The sequence below is a fragment of the Muntiacus reevesi genome, chromosome 4, assembly GCF_963930625.1.
Source record: "Muntiacus reevesi chromosome 4, mMunRee1.1, whole genome shotgun sequence".
In the NCBI taxonomy this organism is placed as follows: domain Eukaryota; kingdom Metazoa; phylum Chordata; class Mammalia; order Artiodactyla; family Cervidae; genus Muntiacus; species Muntiacus reevesi.
This window is the reverse complement of record NC_089252.1, coordinates 28,557,026-28,573,096: the sequence shown is the minus strand read 5'-3', so window position 1 is coordinate 28,573,096 and position 16,071 is coordinate 28,557,026. Positions and strand designations below refer to the sequence as shown.

General features: G+C 41.5%; 1 protein-coding gene across 1 annotated transcript in view; it reads right to left on the bottom strand.

Annotated features, from left to right (window-relative positions):
* The window catches only part of CHST9 (carbohydrate sulfotransferase 9), a 151,502-nt gene that overhangs the window by 25,459 nt on the left and 109,972 nt on the right, over nt 1-16,071 (bottom strand). The window contains exon 3 of the mRNA XM_065935139.1: nt 2,242-2,279. Coding sequence (XP_065791211.1) covers nt 2,242-2,279 — 38 coding nt within the window. The remainder of the gene's footprint in view (nt 1-2,241; nt 2,280-16,071) is intronic.

Below are 16,071 nucleotides of genomic sequence, written 5' to 3'. Positions count from 1 at the left end.
CTGCGGCTCTTTGATAGAATTTAGATAAATTAGAGGTATAAGATGGCTTTGATAAGAGGTATAAGATAAATTAGAGGTATAAGAGGTATAAGGCCTTCCTTGATAGCTCAGTTGGTAAAGAATCTGCCCGCAATGCAGGAGACCCTGGTTTAGTTGCTGGGTTGGGAAGACCCCCTGGAGAAGAGAAAGGCTATCCACTCCAGTATTCTGGCCTGGAGAATTCCATGGACTATATAGTCCATGGGGTCACAAAGAGCAGGACATGACCGAGCGACTTTCACTTTTCAAAATGCCTTTTAGAATTATATTTCCAGTGCATTCTTTTTTGTTGTTTATTTTGCTCTTTTTTTTTTTTTTTTTTAAAAACTACTTTTAATTGGAGGATAATTGCTTTACAATGTTATGTTGGTTTCTGCCGTACAACAACATGAGTCAGCCATAAGTACACATACAACCCCTCTCTCATGAGCCTCCTTCCCACCTCTGACTCCACCCCTCTATATCGTCACAGAGTACTCCTGGTGTATTCTTGAGAGTGGGGAGCACCTCCCTATGTGCAAGAAGAAAGAACAGAAATTCCATTGTAGAATCAGAAATACCAGTTGGCAGACACTGACTGAACAATACAACTATCTGTCCTGAAAATGACTATATAACTAATACACTCAAGACCCTTACCTCTAAAGACTAAAGAATTTCACTCTTTTACTGGAACCGGGAGACATGATGCTTTTATCTGGCACCAGATCCATGTTTAAGATTATGAGTAAATATTTGGTGTTCTGTTTTAATGTCTGCATACTCTATTAGTTCAGCCAAGGGTACAAAAGAAAGAAAACACAGGAAATGAAAATCTACCCCTGAGAAGTAGTCTTAATATATTTGTTGACCAACTGTTTTACCTTGTTAATAAAGAAAACAGTTCTCTTTATAAGGAAAAATGTTCCCTTTGTGACTTAAATAAACAAAATGGTAACAATGAACTTTACTGGTTTACTGTTGCTCAACCTCACCAAGCCACTTGAGTATATACAAACAGTTGAAATACGATGCTAAAGAGACTAAGATCAATGGGCAAATAAATATTTGAAATGACTGACTTTAACATTACATGGGGATGGCATTTTTCAAGTTTTTAAGATGGCTGTGACTGAGTCAGTATTTACAGTTCTATTCCAAAGCAAAATGGTACCCGATAAGCATTAAATTTTGCCTATTGAATTTGCAATGTAGGATGTCAGTCAAATGAAAGGACAATTTTTAAAGCTTGGTGAATTACAGGGCATCTGACACAGATTAGGTAGAGCTAGAACTTAATTCGGTTGGAATGACAATGGGAACCAGAATTGGAATTTATTTTGAAGTCCATTAGGGGGAGGCGCTGAAAACTGTACCCTTGACTGGTAGAAATGTAGATGAACCGTTCTTCCCCTTGACAAGGATGGGGTGTAATTTATGCCAGAGGAGAACAACAACAACAAGACTTGGAGATGTGTGTCTATGAATGAAAGCTGGGCATATTTTGCCACAGGCCAGTGTCTGCATCCCCTGGGTCTAGTGGCAGCATCGGGAAACACTACAGCCAGATTGGCCCATGGAAAGAGGGTGAGGTGGGGCAAGGCTGGTCAAACTTGGTTGGGATCTGTGGCTCCATGTCTTAAACCCCTTAAGCTATTGTACAGAATGACTCCATCTCCTGATAAATATAAAAAATTAATAATAAAAAAAAAAGACTGGATAAGAAAACAGTGAGGCAGGCAGGAAGACACTGGCTACATGTGGGTAGAAATCAGAGACCAGATAGAAAACCAACTTGTACGTTACCATGGCTAAGGCTTTAGCTCTTAACTGTTGGGGAGGGAACGACTGGATGAATTAGAACTTGGGAAAATCACAGAGGACAGTCACCTTAGTTAAGGGAGAAGTAGATAAAAGTATCTCTTTGCAGCCATGATAAAATCAATGCAGAGGTCATGACATGCTCTGAGGGCTGCTTACATCAGAGCTGGCAGAGCCCATCCTTGGGAAAGGTGGTGTGGAGGGGAGGAATGAGGTGGGGGAGATAGGAAAGTGCACAATCACCCATATATGATCAATTTATTTGTTCTCAGAACCAGTAAGATGTGTATCGCTCATACCCAATAACTAGCAATGCCTCCTTTTAAAAATATTTACAAATAATTAATTATTAACATTTGAAGCAAAATTCTACATCCTAGTTTATGAGAAGTGAGGAAATACCTGGTTGGTGATATGTTCCTGGATTTTTTCTCTAGTCACTGAAAAAGAAAGCAAAAACAAAGTCAGCATTAGTACAGGTCTTGCTCTTCTCACTCAAAATTCCAAACAGCATTTGTGGGCTCTCTGAGCAAGGATCTGTATCACAGTAGAAACAGTTATGCAGAGTACATCATGAGAAATGCTGGGCTGGAGGAAGCACAAGCTGGAATCAAGACTGCTGGGAGAAATATCAGTAACCTCAGATATGCAGATGACACCACCCTTATGGCAGAGAGTGAAGAGGAACTAAAAAGCCTCTTGATGAAGGTGAAAGAGGAGAGTGAAAAAGTTGGCTTAAAGCTCAGCATTCAGAAAACTAAGATCATGGCATCTGGTCCCATCACTTCATGGAAAATAGATGCAGAGACACTGGAAACAGTGTCAGACTAGTTTTTTGGGCTCCAAAATCACTGCAGATGGTGATTGCAACCATGAAATTAAAAGACGCTTGCTCCCTGGAAGGAAAGTTATGACCAACCTACATAGCATATTAAAAAACAGAGACATTACTTTGCCAACAAAGGTCCATTTGGTCAAGGTTATGGTTTTTCCAGTGGTCATGTATGGATGTGAGAGTTGGACTGTGAAGAAAGCTGAGTGCCGAAAATTGATGCTTTTGAAACTATGGTGTTGGAGAAGACTCTTGAGAGTCCCTTGGACTGCAAGGAGATCCAACCAGTCCATCCTAAAGGAGATCAGTCCTGGGTATTCGTTGGAAGAACTGATGCTGAAGCTGAAACTCTAATACTTTGGCCACCTCATGCGAAGAGCTGACTCACTGGAAAAGACCCTGATGCTGGGAGGGATTGGGGGCAGGAGGAGAAGGGGACGACAGAGGATGAGATGGATGGATGGTATCACTGACTCAATGGGCATGAGTTTGGGTAAACTCTGGGAGTTGGTGATGGACAGGGAGGCCTGGTGTGCTGCGATTCATGGGGTCGCAAAGAGTCAGACACGACTGAGCGACTGAACTGAGCTGAACTGAACTGAGAAACAGTTATGATCACTTCAATAATTGGAATAAAAAAAGAAGTCAAAACCGAAATTAACTACATTAGGCAAAGATAACAGAAAACAGAGTGGAAATACATACCAGCGGATGTATAAACTCTGGAACAGAAATGGTAAAGAGATGAAAGAACTAAAGAAAAATTTGAACCACAGCCATTTGAAGATCTCTGAACAATGACAACCTGTTCAAGCATAATATTAACAGTGAACTCAGGAAATCTTGAGGATCAGAAGAGGAGATTTAAAGTGACAGATGGCAGAAGTGCTACTTTTCCCTGACTTATGAAGAAGATAAAGACCTTCTTAGGTTTTGGTACTGCCGGAGACCAAGTATAAACCAACAATTCTATAAATGGTATCTTAGGACAGAAACATATCAGAGTAATGTAACACATGAAAAGCAACAGAGGGGTATAAATAATGAAGACTCTAAAATAATAAACCTCAAATACTGCAAAAATACCCTAAGAATGATCAATATCATGTGTCTTAAATATAAGAAAAAAAATCCTTAGGAATAATCAATAACCAACAATACCGGGAAAGAGAGTAAAGAAGACATCTGTGGCTCTGCAGTTATTATGTGCTTGTGAATATCTTGGTGTGATACCTACAGTTTATTAAAAGTGTCCTTTTAAAATTTTAATTATGATGATTGTGTAGTGACATGCATTTGTAAAAAAGAATACAGACAGTTCCCCTGTACCCTTTCCCCACATTTCCCCACCGGTAACATTTGGATGATCTACATAGTACAGTAATATCTGAACCAGGATGCTGACACTGACATAGTTGAGATACAGAACCTTTCCATTACCACAGGGTCCCTCATGTTGCTCTTTCATAATCACACCCATTGCCCTCCCACCCCTATCCTCTTCTTGCTGCTTCTGTTGCTAAGTCACTTCAGTCGTGTCCGACTCTGCAACCCCATAGACGGCAGCCCACCAGGCTCCCGTGCCCCTGGGATTCTCCAGGCAAGAACGCTGGAGTGGGTTGCCATTTCCTTCTCCAAAGCATGAAAGTGAAAAGTGAAAGCGAAGTCGCTCAGTCGTGTCTGACTCTTAGCGACCCCATGGACCGCAGCCCACCAGGCTCCTCCGTCCATGGGATTTTCCAGGCAAGAGTACTGGAGTGGGGTGCCATTGCCTTCTCCGCCCCTCTTCTTAGCTCCTGGCAATCTCTAATCTGTTCTCCATTGCTGTCAAGAATGCTGTATAAATGGAAACATGCATTTAAAAACCTTTTGGGATAGGATTTTCTCACTCAGCGTTGTTCTATGTAGAGTCATGTGCATTCTTTTCTCCCCCAGTATTTCATTTTTTAATTGGAATATAATCGCTTTACAATGTTATGTTAGTTTCTGCTGTACAATGAAGTGAATCAGCTGTGTGTATACGTCCATCCCCCCTCTCTGGGACCTCCCTCCATTACCTTTTTATTGCTGAGTGAGGATGCACCAAAGTCTGTTCAACCATTCACCAGATGAAGGACATCTGGCTCCTTTCTAGCTATTGTGAATAAAGCTGCTATCAACTTTTGTGGACAGGTTATGTGAACATAAGTCTTAATTTCTCTGGAATGAATGTCCAGGAGTGCAATTGCTGGGTTGTGTGGTAGTTGCCTGTTTAGTTGATGAGGAAACTGTCAAACTATTTTCAAAAAATGATGTAATGAATACATGGTATTTACCGGTGAACTTTGTTGTTCGGTCAGTCATGTCTGACTCTTTGCGACCCCATGGACTGCAGCACGCCAGGCTTCGTGGTGTTTACCGGTCAGCTGAGCAACCAGTAATAAATATATCAGGAAATTTTACTAAGTGCTCACTCAGTACCAGGTCAGGCGATATGTAGGATACTCTAGATGAATAAGGAGCCCAGAAAATGGAATGGCCCTTTTAAAAGTGGACTCTTCCTTATGAAAATTTAAAAGTCTTCTTATTTTGTTCATTGTTTACTTTGCTGTATAGAAGTGCTTTTAGTTTGGTGCTTTTATTGCCTGCACTTTTGGCGTCCTGTTGAAGAAGTCATTGCCAAAATTGATATAAAGAAGTTTTTGCCTATCTTTCCCTCTACTTTTAGCTTTTATATTTAAGTCTCTAATACTTCTTGAATTATTAATAATTTTTTTTGTATGGGGTAAGAAAAGGATCAAATTTCATGGTTTGGCATGTGAATGTCCAGTTTTCTCCATTATTGAAGAGACTATTAATAGCATCATTTCCTCACTGTGTATTCTTGGCAGCTTTGCCAAACGTCAGTTGACCATATACGTGTGGGTTTTTCTGGACTCTTTATTGTGTTCCATCGGTCTATATATCTGTTTTTATGCCAGTGCCACATTGTTTTGATTACTGTAGCATTATAACATATTTTGAAATCAGGACGTGTGAGGACCTTTGTTCTTCTTGCTCAGAATTGCGTTGGCTATTCAGAGTCTTTTGTGGTTCACAAATTCTAGAATTTTTTTTTTTTCTGTAAAAAAGGTCATTGAGAATTTGATAAGGATTACATAAATATATAGATAATTTGGGGCAGTATAAACATCTAAACAAAAGTAATTCTTTCAAATCATAAATATGAAATGTCTTTCCATTTATTTGTGTGTGCTTTAATTTCTTTCACCTGTGTTTCATAATTTTCAATGTATAAGTCACCTCCTTAAGTTTTTTCCTCAAGTAATTTGATTTTTATCCTATTGTAAATGGGATTGTTTTCTTAATTTCCTTTTCAGGTAGTTTATTGGTAATGTGTAGGAAGGCAACCGGAAGGCTTCTGCACAGCAAAGATTGATTGCTCCAATCAAGAAAATGAAAAGCAAACAAACAAACAAAAAAAAAAGAGTAGGCTCTTCAATCCAGTCACTGTCACAAAATACCAGGGCCAATTTTGGAGTTTCTAGATAATAATTACCAATTTTCTTCATTTTTAGTGGTACTACCCAATTGGACACTCTTGATATGTTTCAGTATTTAGATGTCTTTTGTCAGATAATATGTAGAGTGTATAAAGAAGAGTGTTAAATGGTTTTGGGTGGGGGCGGGGGAAACCTGCCTTTTGAATTGCATCACCAGTGTGGACAAGAAGAAGAGAGGGAAGAACATTCAGGAAAGAGAGAGCATTTTGGGTCCAAAGCAGGGAAGGGAAGTCAGCGTGGCCAGAGTGAAATAAGGGGGAGGTGGGGTGGTGTGAAATGAGGCTGGACAGATAGGTAAGAAACACAGCAAGAAAGCTCATGTAGACAATTGTGGGGAGATTGATGACTTTTCTCAAAGTAGTGGGAAGTCAGTTATGAAGGGGGTGTAGCCCAGGGTGTGAGTAGGGCCACTGGAATGCCTTGGTCAGCTGTGCATTTTCAGAGGACCACTCAGGGCTGGTTGCTACCTGGAGAATAGGCCAGAGGTGACGTCAGGGGTGACAGCAGCACCAGGAAATCTTAGTTTTGTTTCCTTTGGAACAAACTGAAATCTGAAGGAATTCCAGTGAAAAGTAAGAGACCAAACAATCACATAATCATAAACTAATCACAAAGTCCCCTGGACTCTAGAAAATGGGGTAGATGGTAACCTGACATCTAATTTACAGCTCTGTCATTTACTAGATTTAGGGCCAGTGACTCAATGTTCTGGTCTTGTCTGGTCATCTATAACAAAGAGTTACTAGTGTTTACCCCTCACCAGATTTGTGAGGATTAAATAAGTATGAATTTTGCATGCAAAGGATAAGAGAAAGACATTCCAGGGAGGTGGGACAGAAAGAATAAAGTCTCAGAGGCAAAGAGAGAGTGTATCTCGGTGAATCATGAGACATTCTGAAAATCTGAAAGTCAGCCCTGTCAAACTGGAGAGACAACAGTAAGGGCAAAGGACCAGAGGTCAAAAGGACCAGAAATTCACATAAGACCAAAGTGACTGGAAGATAAAAAGGGAAAGGAAATGATTCAAGCATTTGTGTGCTTTATTTCTAGTCTAATGGCACTGCTGATCTGACAGGCTCTTTCAAATGTTCAGGTTTCAGTTTAATATCAAGACCTCACACCAGTCAAATGGCCATCATTGAAAAAAATCTACAAACAATAAATGCTGGAGAGGGTGTGGAAAAAAGGAACCCTCTTGCACGGTTGTTGGGAATGTAAATTGATTCAGCCAAAATGGGGAACAGTAAGGAGGTTCCTTAAAAAACTAAAAATAGAGCTACCATATGACCCAGTAATCCCACTCCTGGGCATAAACCCTGAGGAAAGCATAATTCAAAAAGACACATGCACTTCTATGTTCACTGTAGCATTATTTACAGTAGACAGGACATGGAAGCAACCTAGACGACCATCAACAGATGAAGGGATAAAGAATTTATGGTACATGTACACAATGGAATATTACTCAGCCATAAAAAGGAACAAAATTAAGTCATTTGTAGAGATGTGGATGGACTTAGAGACTGTCACACAGAGTGAAGTAAGTCAGAAAGAGAAAAAACAAGCATCATATCTTAACACATGTATGTGGGATCTAGAAAAATAGTACAGCTCCAGGGCAAGAATGGAGACAGAGACGTAGAGAATAGATATGTGGACACAGGGGGCAAGGGGGAGGGTGGGATGAATTGTGAGGTTAGATTTGACATATATACACTACCACGTATAAAACAGATAGCTAGTGGGAAGCTGCTATATAGCCCAAGGGAGCTCAGCTCAGTGCTCTGTGATGACCTAGACGGGTGGGTTTGAGGGGTGGTGAGAGGGAGGTGAGAGAGGGGATATATGTATATACATGGCTGATTCATGTCATTCATAGCAGAAACTAACACAACATGTAAAGCAACTATACTCCAATAAAAAAAAGATCTTAGGGGCTCTTCTCTGGTCGGCCCATCTCCTCTGATGATTCTTGATATCAGCCCATTGTTTATTTCTTTCCCAGCATTTATCACAACTTGCAATTATTTTGTCATTTGTATGCGTGTTGCTTCTTTGCACATCTCCTACACTATAAGCATCCTGTGGTCAGGGACCCTGCCTATCTTGGTTTATTTCTTTTTTGTCTTGCTATTTTACGATTTGAGACTATACCACACAATCCTTAGTTTGCGAGTAAAAATTCTGGCAATAACATTTTATTTACAAGATGAGACCTCTTATCAAGAAACCATGTTTAAAAATAGAGCAAGAAAAAGTAATAACAATTTTTATGAGGGGGCTGGTTTTATTACAAGTTTAAGAGCACTAAAAAAAGGTTTATTTTCTACGTTTTATAGCAGTGGTTACTAACATTGAAAAAGTGTGGGTCCCTTTAAAATATCATGACAGTTGCTTACATTTTGTTATTTATTAAAATTCTTTAATGTACATGTGTGCTAAGTCGTGTCAGTAGTGTCCGACTCTGTGACCCGCATGGACTATAGCCCGCCAGGCTCGTCTGTCCCTGGGATTCTCCAGGCAAGAACACTGCAGTGGGCTGCCATGCCCTCCTCCAGGGGATCTCAATCCAGGGATGGAACCCAAGTCTCTTATGTCTTCTGCCCTGGCAGGTGAGTTCTTTACCACTAGCGCCACCTGAGAAGCCCCAATGTTCTATGAAGTGTCTATAAATTCAACACTGCCTAAAAATGAGTCTGTACCTTTTAAAAAAGATCTATTTTCTTCCTGTGTTTTATTTTTCAGATTAATTTTTATTGGAGTCTAGTTGATCCATCTTATTTACTGCTGTATCAAGGGTCCAGTGCTGGCACACTCGAGTATTCAATGCAAATTTGCAGAATGATTGACAGTATTTTCAGTTAGGGCTGGTTTGTATCAGTTCCCACATTTTAAGGGCAGCTGTTCCTGGCTCTTGCTCTCTAGTGAAAGGAAAGGTTCAGAGGTTAAAACTCATTATATGAACCATATGAGTGCCTGAAGTTGACTACTAATAAATTCTGGCCCATACCAAACACTTGGTTTTGTGATAGCCATCATTTTTGTCTTAGTTCTCAGTTGATTTTCCAAGGATTTTAAAGTATCCTAGTAATAGTGATTATGTCTAATCTTCCTTTTCCCCTCCTTTTTTTAGATAACATTTATAGTAGCCTAAGGGCTTCCCAGATGGTGCTAGTGGTAAAGAATCTGCCTGCCAATGCAGAAGCCACAAGAAATGAGGGTTTGATCCCTGGGTCCGGAAGATACCCTGGAGGAGGGCATGGCTCCCCACTCCAGTATTCTTGCCTGGAGAATCCCATGGACAAAGGAGCCTGGTGGGCCACAGTCCACGGGGTCACAAAGAGTCAGATACACCTGAGTGACTGAGGACACAGTAGCTTAGTTTTGTATTCCTAACATGAAAGTGAAAGTCATTCAGTCCTGTCTGACCCTTTGCGACCCCATGGACTGCAATCCATGGAATTATCCAGGCTAGAATACTGGAGTGGGTAGCCATTCCCTTCTCCAGGGGATCTTCCCAACCCAGGGATCAAACCCAGGTATCCCGCATTGCAGGAGGATTCTTTCCCAGCTCAGTTACCAGGGAAGCTATAAGTGTTCAAGATTGTGGGAACTGAAGTGAAGGACAGAGTTAATTCTAGATAACTTATAACACCAGGTTTTATACCTTTCCTGAAGGTTAACAGCATTTTAATTGTCTCTTTAGTTTGAATTTACCCAAATTTCCACCATTCTCTTTCACTAAGCTGCTATTTACCAAAATAAGGTTTCTCAGCATGGCTACCCAGAAGACTCAGGCTTCTCTTTAATTGCATTGTGGAATCAGGGGCTTTGAGGAGGGTGGCAACCCCAGGGCAGACTTGACCCAAGGGCCCCAATTACAGGCAGGAACCCAAGACACAAACCTGGGCTGTGTGTCTTGGGATGTCAATACAGACAGGCTGGATGTAAGTTTCCCAAGCAAAAGGTAACAGTGAGTCCAGGATTCAGGGCTTCTATGCAAATACAGAAGAGGGGGGTGACGGTAGGTGACGTAAATGGCAGGGAACATATCCATGTTTTGGAGAGATTTAGGGACCAGGTCATGAACAACTCAGGCAACAAGGTAGGAGCCACGCTGGGGACCGAGGGATAAGGCAAGGGCTGATTCAGAAGGCAACAGAGTAAGGGTCCAGTTACCAAGGTCAGAAAGTCAGTTGAGGATCATGGGGACTAGAGCCAGATAGACCATTTTTGTGAGATACAGCTATTTAAATATGAGAAAAATGATCTCCTCCCTTGAGCTATTAAAACTCTAATAAATTAAAATATATAATATCATTATTTTGTGACTGTAGTGGTTATGATTACAGTTCATGATAATTTTTTCTCTGGCTCACAGATAGTCTTAGCCTGGTGGAGATGTAAATGTTCTCTGACCAAGACAAGAAAAAAAGAGGGAATCCCACTTAAGGAAAACCGAAGTCATTCCCCAGATATTCAAATCGTATTTGAGAGAGAGGAATGGAATTCAGGGGATAAATTGTAACCGCATAAGCCTTTGCTAATAAAAGATTAAGAAGTATGTGGTTTAGCATCTTTTAATTATTTTTTCTAGCATCTTGAATATACAATGTTTGAAATCTCTGGTTGGATCAACATTATTTTGCTCTGAGGTTTGTGGACTTTGCATACTGATTCTTTCCTGTTTCCAAGTACATTTGCTTTTAGGCTATTTTTATTCACTTTAAAGGAATTTTAATAACTTTCTGTTGACAGCATGGACAGCTGGTCTTGAGAATTAAAGAAAATTCACTTGCTGACTGAGGAAGGAAGTGACATCAATGAGCTTCTAAAGTCAGCCCAGAGGGGGAAATTGGCTTGTGAGAGAGTAGCCTTGCATGGCACTGTATTTATCGAGCGATGCCTTGAGATGCAAATTGGTGTATCAGTCAAACCTATGGTGCCTACCTCCAACCAACTGAGTGCAAAGTGAAGGAACACTGCCCCGCAACAGTGAGGAGGAAAAGGATGAGGGATACGGGAACCTAGGGGCGAAGTGAGTTACGGGGACTCACAATCCCCTCTCTGGGCGGATGCTTCACTCACTCTGAAGCCTCAGTTTCTTTGACTAGAAAATGAGTTTGATGCAAGCTGTTGGTTGAAGTCAGTTCGTTTCTGTAATAGATGGCTAATGAGACCGTGTACTAATATATACAGTAGATACATTATCTCACCACTTTGTCCCAAAGAGTGTTATCAATTGCTTTTTATCCCTCACTAAGAGCAACCTAGAAAGAGAAATCTTTAAGTGTCATTTGTAGCTACTTGGTTTCCCTTATGGCTCAGCTGGTAAAGAATCTGCCTGCAATGTGGGAGACCTGGGTTTGATCCCTGGGTGGGGAAGATCCCCTGGAGAAGAGCACGGCTACCCACTTTAGTATTCTGGCCTGGAGAATTCCATGGACTGTATGGTCCATGGGGTCGCAAAGAGTCGGACACGACTGAGCAACTTTGTAGCTACTACCTTCCTTCCTTGGTATTTTTAAAATTGGCAATGTATATTCTACTGCAGAAAAAGACACCAAATCTGGACTTTAAAGACTAATGACAATGGTAATAGCAATTATCATTGTCGTCATAATGAATGATTTAATTCTTTACCCTTGTTAGAGACCTGCCCTCTGGAGCTGCAGTATCCATTTTTCAAAGGTCACTGCGGTGCAAGTGGAGTGTGTGTGTGTGTATGTGAGGGTTGCGTCATGTGAGTGTATAGGTATGTGTATACACACACACACATCTGTGCAAAAGACAGGCAGAAAAGTACCTTAATACATTTTATGGTTATGAACTGAAAAATAAAATCTGCTGATTATTTCTTAGCTCAGTTTATAAAGTGCTTGAGTGCTGGTTCAATAAGAGTTAAATAATTTGAATTTGAATTCGCAATCTAAAGTCAATGGGAATTTTATTCATCCCAAGAAATAGATGTATTAAGGCTGCCTTTTTTTCCTTGTCTATGAGCCTATTTGGGGTATTCAACTAAATTTTCAAATTTTATGAGCATAAATAGGTAACTTGAACCATTAAAAAATATTGGTTAAGTAGAGAAAAGAAAGAATGGGCTCTCAATAGCCATAGTCTTCAGGCTAAAGGATTTTCAGATTATCCTCAAGCAAAACTCACTCATCTAATCCTACAGCAATATTTTAATGAGCATCTACTATGGAAACGATGCTTGGTGTTCCAGAAGTATAGAAGAAAAGCAGAGAAAGCAAGATGATCACTCCACAAAATGACAGCAAGTAATCTTAGAGCTGTAAAGGATATATTAGGAAATTGTATAGGTAGTCAGATCAAAAGGTATTTAAATCTTGTATAGTAGTAATGGCAATGGGTTTACTTTCAGAGTTTTCTAGTCTTGGTTTTGCTACTATCAAGCTGTATAGTGAAACTGAAAGTCACTCAGTCATGTCCGACTCTTTGTGACGCCATGGACTGTATAGTCCATGGAATTCTCCAGGCCAGAATACTGGAGTGGGTAGCCTTTCCCTTCTCCAGGAGATATTCCCAACCCAAGGATTGAACCCAGGTCTCCTGCATTGCAGGCAGATTCTTTACCAGCTGAGCCACAAGGGAAGCCCATCAAGCTGTGTAAGTTTTAAGTAAGTTTTAAGTTTAGTCGCTCAGTTGTGTCCGACTCTTTGCAACCCCATGGATTATAGGCTACCAGGTTCCTCTGTCCATGGGATTTTCCAGGCAAGAATACTGAAGTGGGTTGCCACTTCCTTCTCCAGAGGATCTTCCCAATCCAGGGATCGAACGCAGGTCTCCCACATTGTAGGCAGACACTTTACTGTCTGAGCCACCGGGAAGTCAAGCTGTTATGGCATTTAGCACATAACTTCACTCCTGTAATCCTTGCTTTTTCTTCAGAACAATAATCACAGTGTTGCAAGTATTGATGACCTCTAAACTTGTCTATAGTTACTTAAATTCTTTGACCTTAAAAAGAATGAGGGAGATTGAAATTTTCCATAGAATTGGCCCAAATAGAAGACGGATCAAGAGGGAGGGGATATATGTGTACTTATAGCTGATTCATATTGTTGAACAGCAGAATCTAACACAATATTGTAAAGCAATTATTTTCCAATTAAAAAAATTAAAGGATCAGCTATTAAAGTCAAAAATAAAGAAGAAAAGAGGTCATATTTGGTGGAGGAACCCGAGGAAGCTTCATAGAGGAGACAGCATTTGATCTGGGTAGTTCCATTAATAAAAATAGATTGGAGGAAAGGTTTTTCACCTGAAAGGAAAATCACAAGCAAAAGCACAGAACCAGGAAATGCATGGGGTGTGAACAGGGGTAGTGAATAGGGCTTTTTGACTTCAGTGAAGTCTGTATATTAGCAAGTAGTCAGAAGCAAGGCAAAATGTGTGTGATGGATCAATATCAAGGGGGGTCCTAAAAACTCCAGGAGAAATTTGACCTTTATTTGGTAAGAGACTCCTAAAAGATTTTTGAGCCAGAGAGTGATCAAAACTGAAGATGAATCTAACAATGCCATCACTTGAGGATGGGAGACACTGGTAAGGAGATGGCATGCTAAGTCATTTCAGTTGTGTCTAACTCTTTGCGACCCTATGTCCATGGGATTCTCTAGGCAAGAATGCTGGAGTGGGTTGCCATGCGCTCCTCCAGAGGATCTTCCCAACCCAGGGACTGAACTCGTGTCTCCTGTATCTCCTGCACTGCAGGCAGATTCTTTACTGCTGAGCCACCGGGGCATAATTGGGTGAATGAGAGACACTCTGTGTGAATAGAATGGACTTCCTTCCACTGGGGGCTGGGCAGCAGGGCAGTGGAAAGAAAAGAACTAAAGCTGATCAAGATCTTGAGCTTGGGTTCTTGGGAGAAAATGCTCTTAATGCAAAGGTGGAAACAAGGAAATAGGGAACTGTGGTGTTGGAGAAGACTCTTGAGAGTCCCTTGGACTGCAGGGAGATCCAACCAGTCCATCCTAAAGGAGATCAGTCCTGAGTGTTCATTGGAAGGACTGATGTTGAAGCTGAAGCTTCAATACTTTGGCCACCTGATGCAAAGAGCTGACTCATTTGAAAAGACCCTGATGCTGGGAAAGATTGAGGGCAGGAGGAGAAGGGGGTGACAGAGGATGAGATGGTTGGATGGCATCACTGACTCAATGGACATGGGTTTGGGTGGACTCCAGGAGTTGGTGATGGACAGGGAGGCCTGGCGTGCTGTGGTTCATGGGGTCACAAAGAGTTGGATACAACTGAGCGACTGAACTGAAAGAAGCAAATTTGGTGAGTAATGGTGGAGGTGGGATGATTAGCTCAGTTTGACCTTTGTTAGGTCTAACCTGAAGGAGGCAGTAAGTGAGATCAGGAAAGAGGTCAGTTACCAGGCAATCTTGCACAGAGAGATGCCAGGAGAAGCTACCGGATGCAAGACTCTTATTAAAATTTACACAGAGAAATAATGACCAAATTAGAACTTTGGGAAACAGTTGTGTTTTATTTATATTTGATGATGCCTCCTTAAGTAATGGAATGCAAATTTTACATCATCTGTGCTGTGCATAAGAGATGCTGTCTCTGAGCTAACCTAAAACTTAGTATCAGGAACTAGCAAGTTCCAGGTTCAGATTTAGAGCTTGAGTCCTCACTGGTTCTGGATTTGAGTCAAAGGCTTTGATTCTGACACCAATTCTGATGTGTTTCTCCTTTAACACAACAAACAACGACCTGAATTCTCCACAGATACTGACTGGTAGGGCCTCCCAGGTGGTGCTAGTGGTAAAGAACCCACCTGCCAATGCAGGAGATGTAAGAGACGTCGGCTCGATCCCTGGGTTGGGAAGATTCCTTGGAGGAGGGCATGGCAACCCACTCCTGTATTCTTGCCTGGAGAATCCCATGGACAGAGGGCCTGGTAGGCTACAGTTCATGGAGTTGCAAAGAGTTGGACACGACTGAAGTGACTTGGCATATGTGTACACACTGACTGGCTAGTTCACAAATTTAAGTCAATTCTGACATTACCTCCCTGGAGATAGAGTCAGATTCTGCAGGTTAAGGACTCAGTCCCAGATGCCTGTATCCACACACCAGTCCCACGACACACACATGGGGGTGCGCACACACACATACACACACACACACACCCCACTTCAGATGCCAGCTACAAATCTAGCTTGTCCATTGGGCTTCTGACCTGCCAGCTGTAGATCAGAGATCCTCACAACCCCTCCCTGAAGTCTGATCAATTTTGTTAGAGTGGGGCTCATAACTCAAAGAAACAGCGTACTTACTAGATCACTGGTTTGTTACAGAAGGATATAATTTGTGTGTGCTCAGTTGCTCAGTCTTTTTGGCCCCATGAACTGTAGTCCACCAGGCTCCTCGGTCCAAAGGATTTCCCAGGCAAGAGTAGTGGAGTGGGTTGTCATTTCCTACTCCAGGGGATCTTTCCCATGCAGGGATCGAACCTGCATCTCCTGCACTGACAGGTAGATTCTTTACCACTGTGCCACCTGGGAAACCTTGATATAACTCAGGAACAGCCAGTGGAAGAGATGTACAGGGCGAGGTATGTGGAAGGGGCATGGACCCTCTCTGGGTGTGCCATTCTCCCTATACTTCCACTCCTTCTCCAATCAGGAAGCTCTCTGAACTGCATCCCTTTGGACTTTTCTGGGGGTTTCAGCACATAGGCATGATTGATTAAATCACTGGCCATTAGTGATTAAACTCAATGTCCAGGCCTTCTCCCCTCCCTAGAGTTCAGATGTGGGACTGAAAGTTCCCTCTCATCACGTGGTTGGTTCTCCTGGCAACCAGCCTCCACCCATA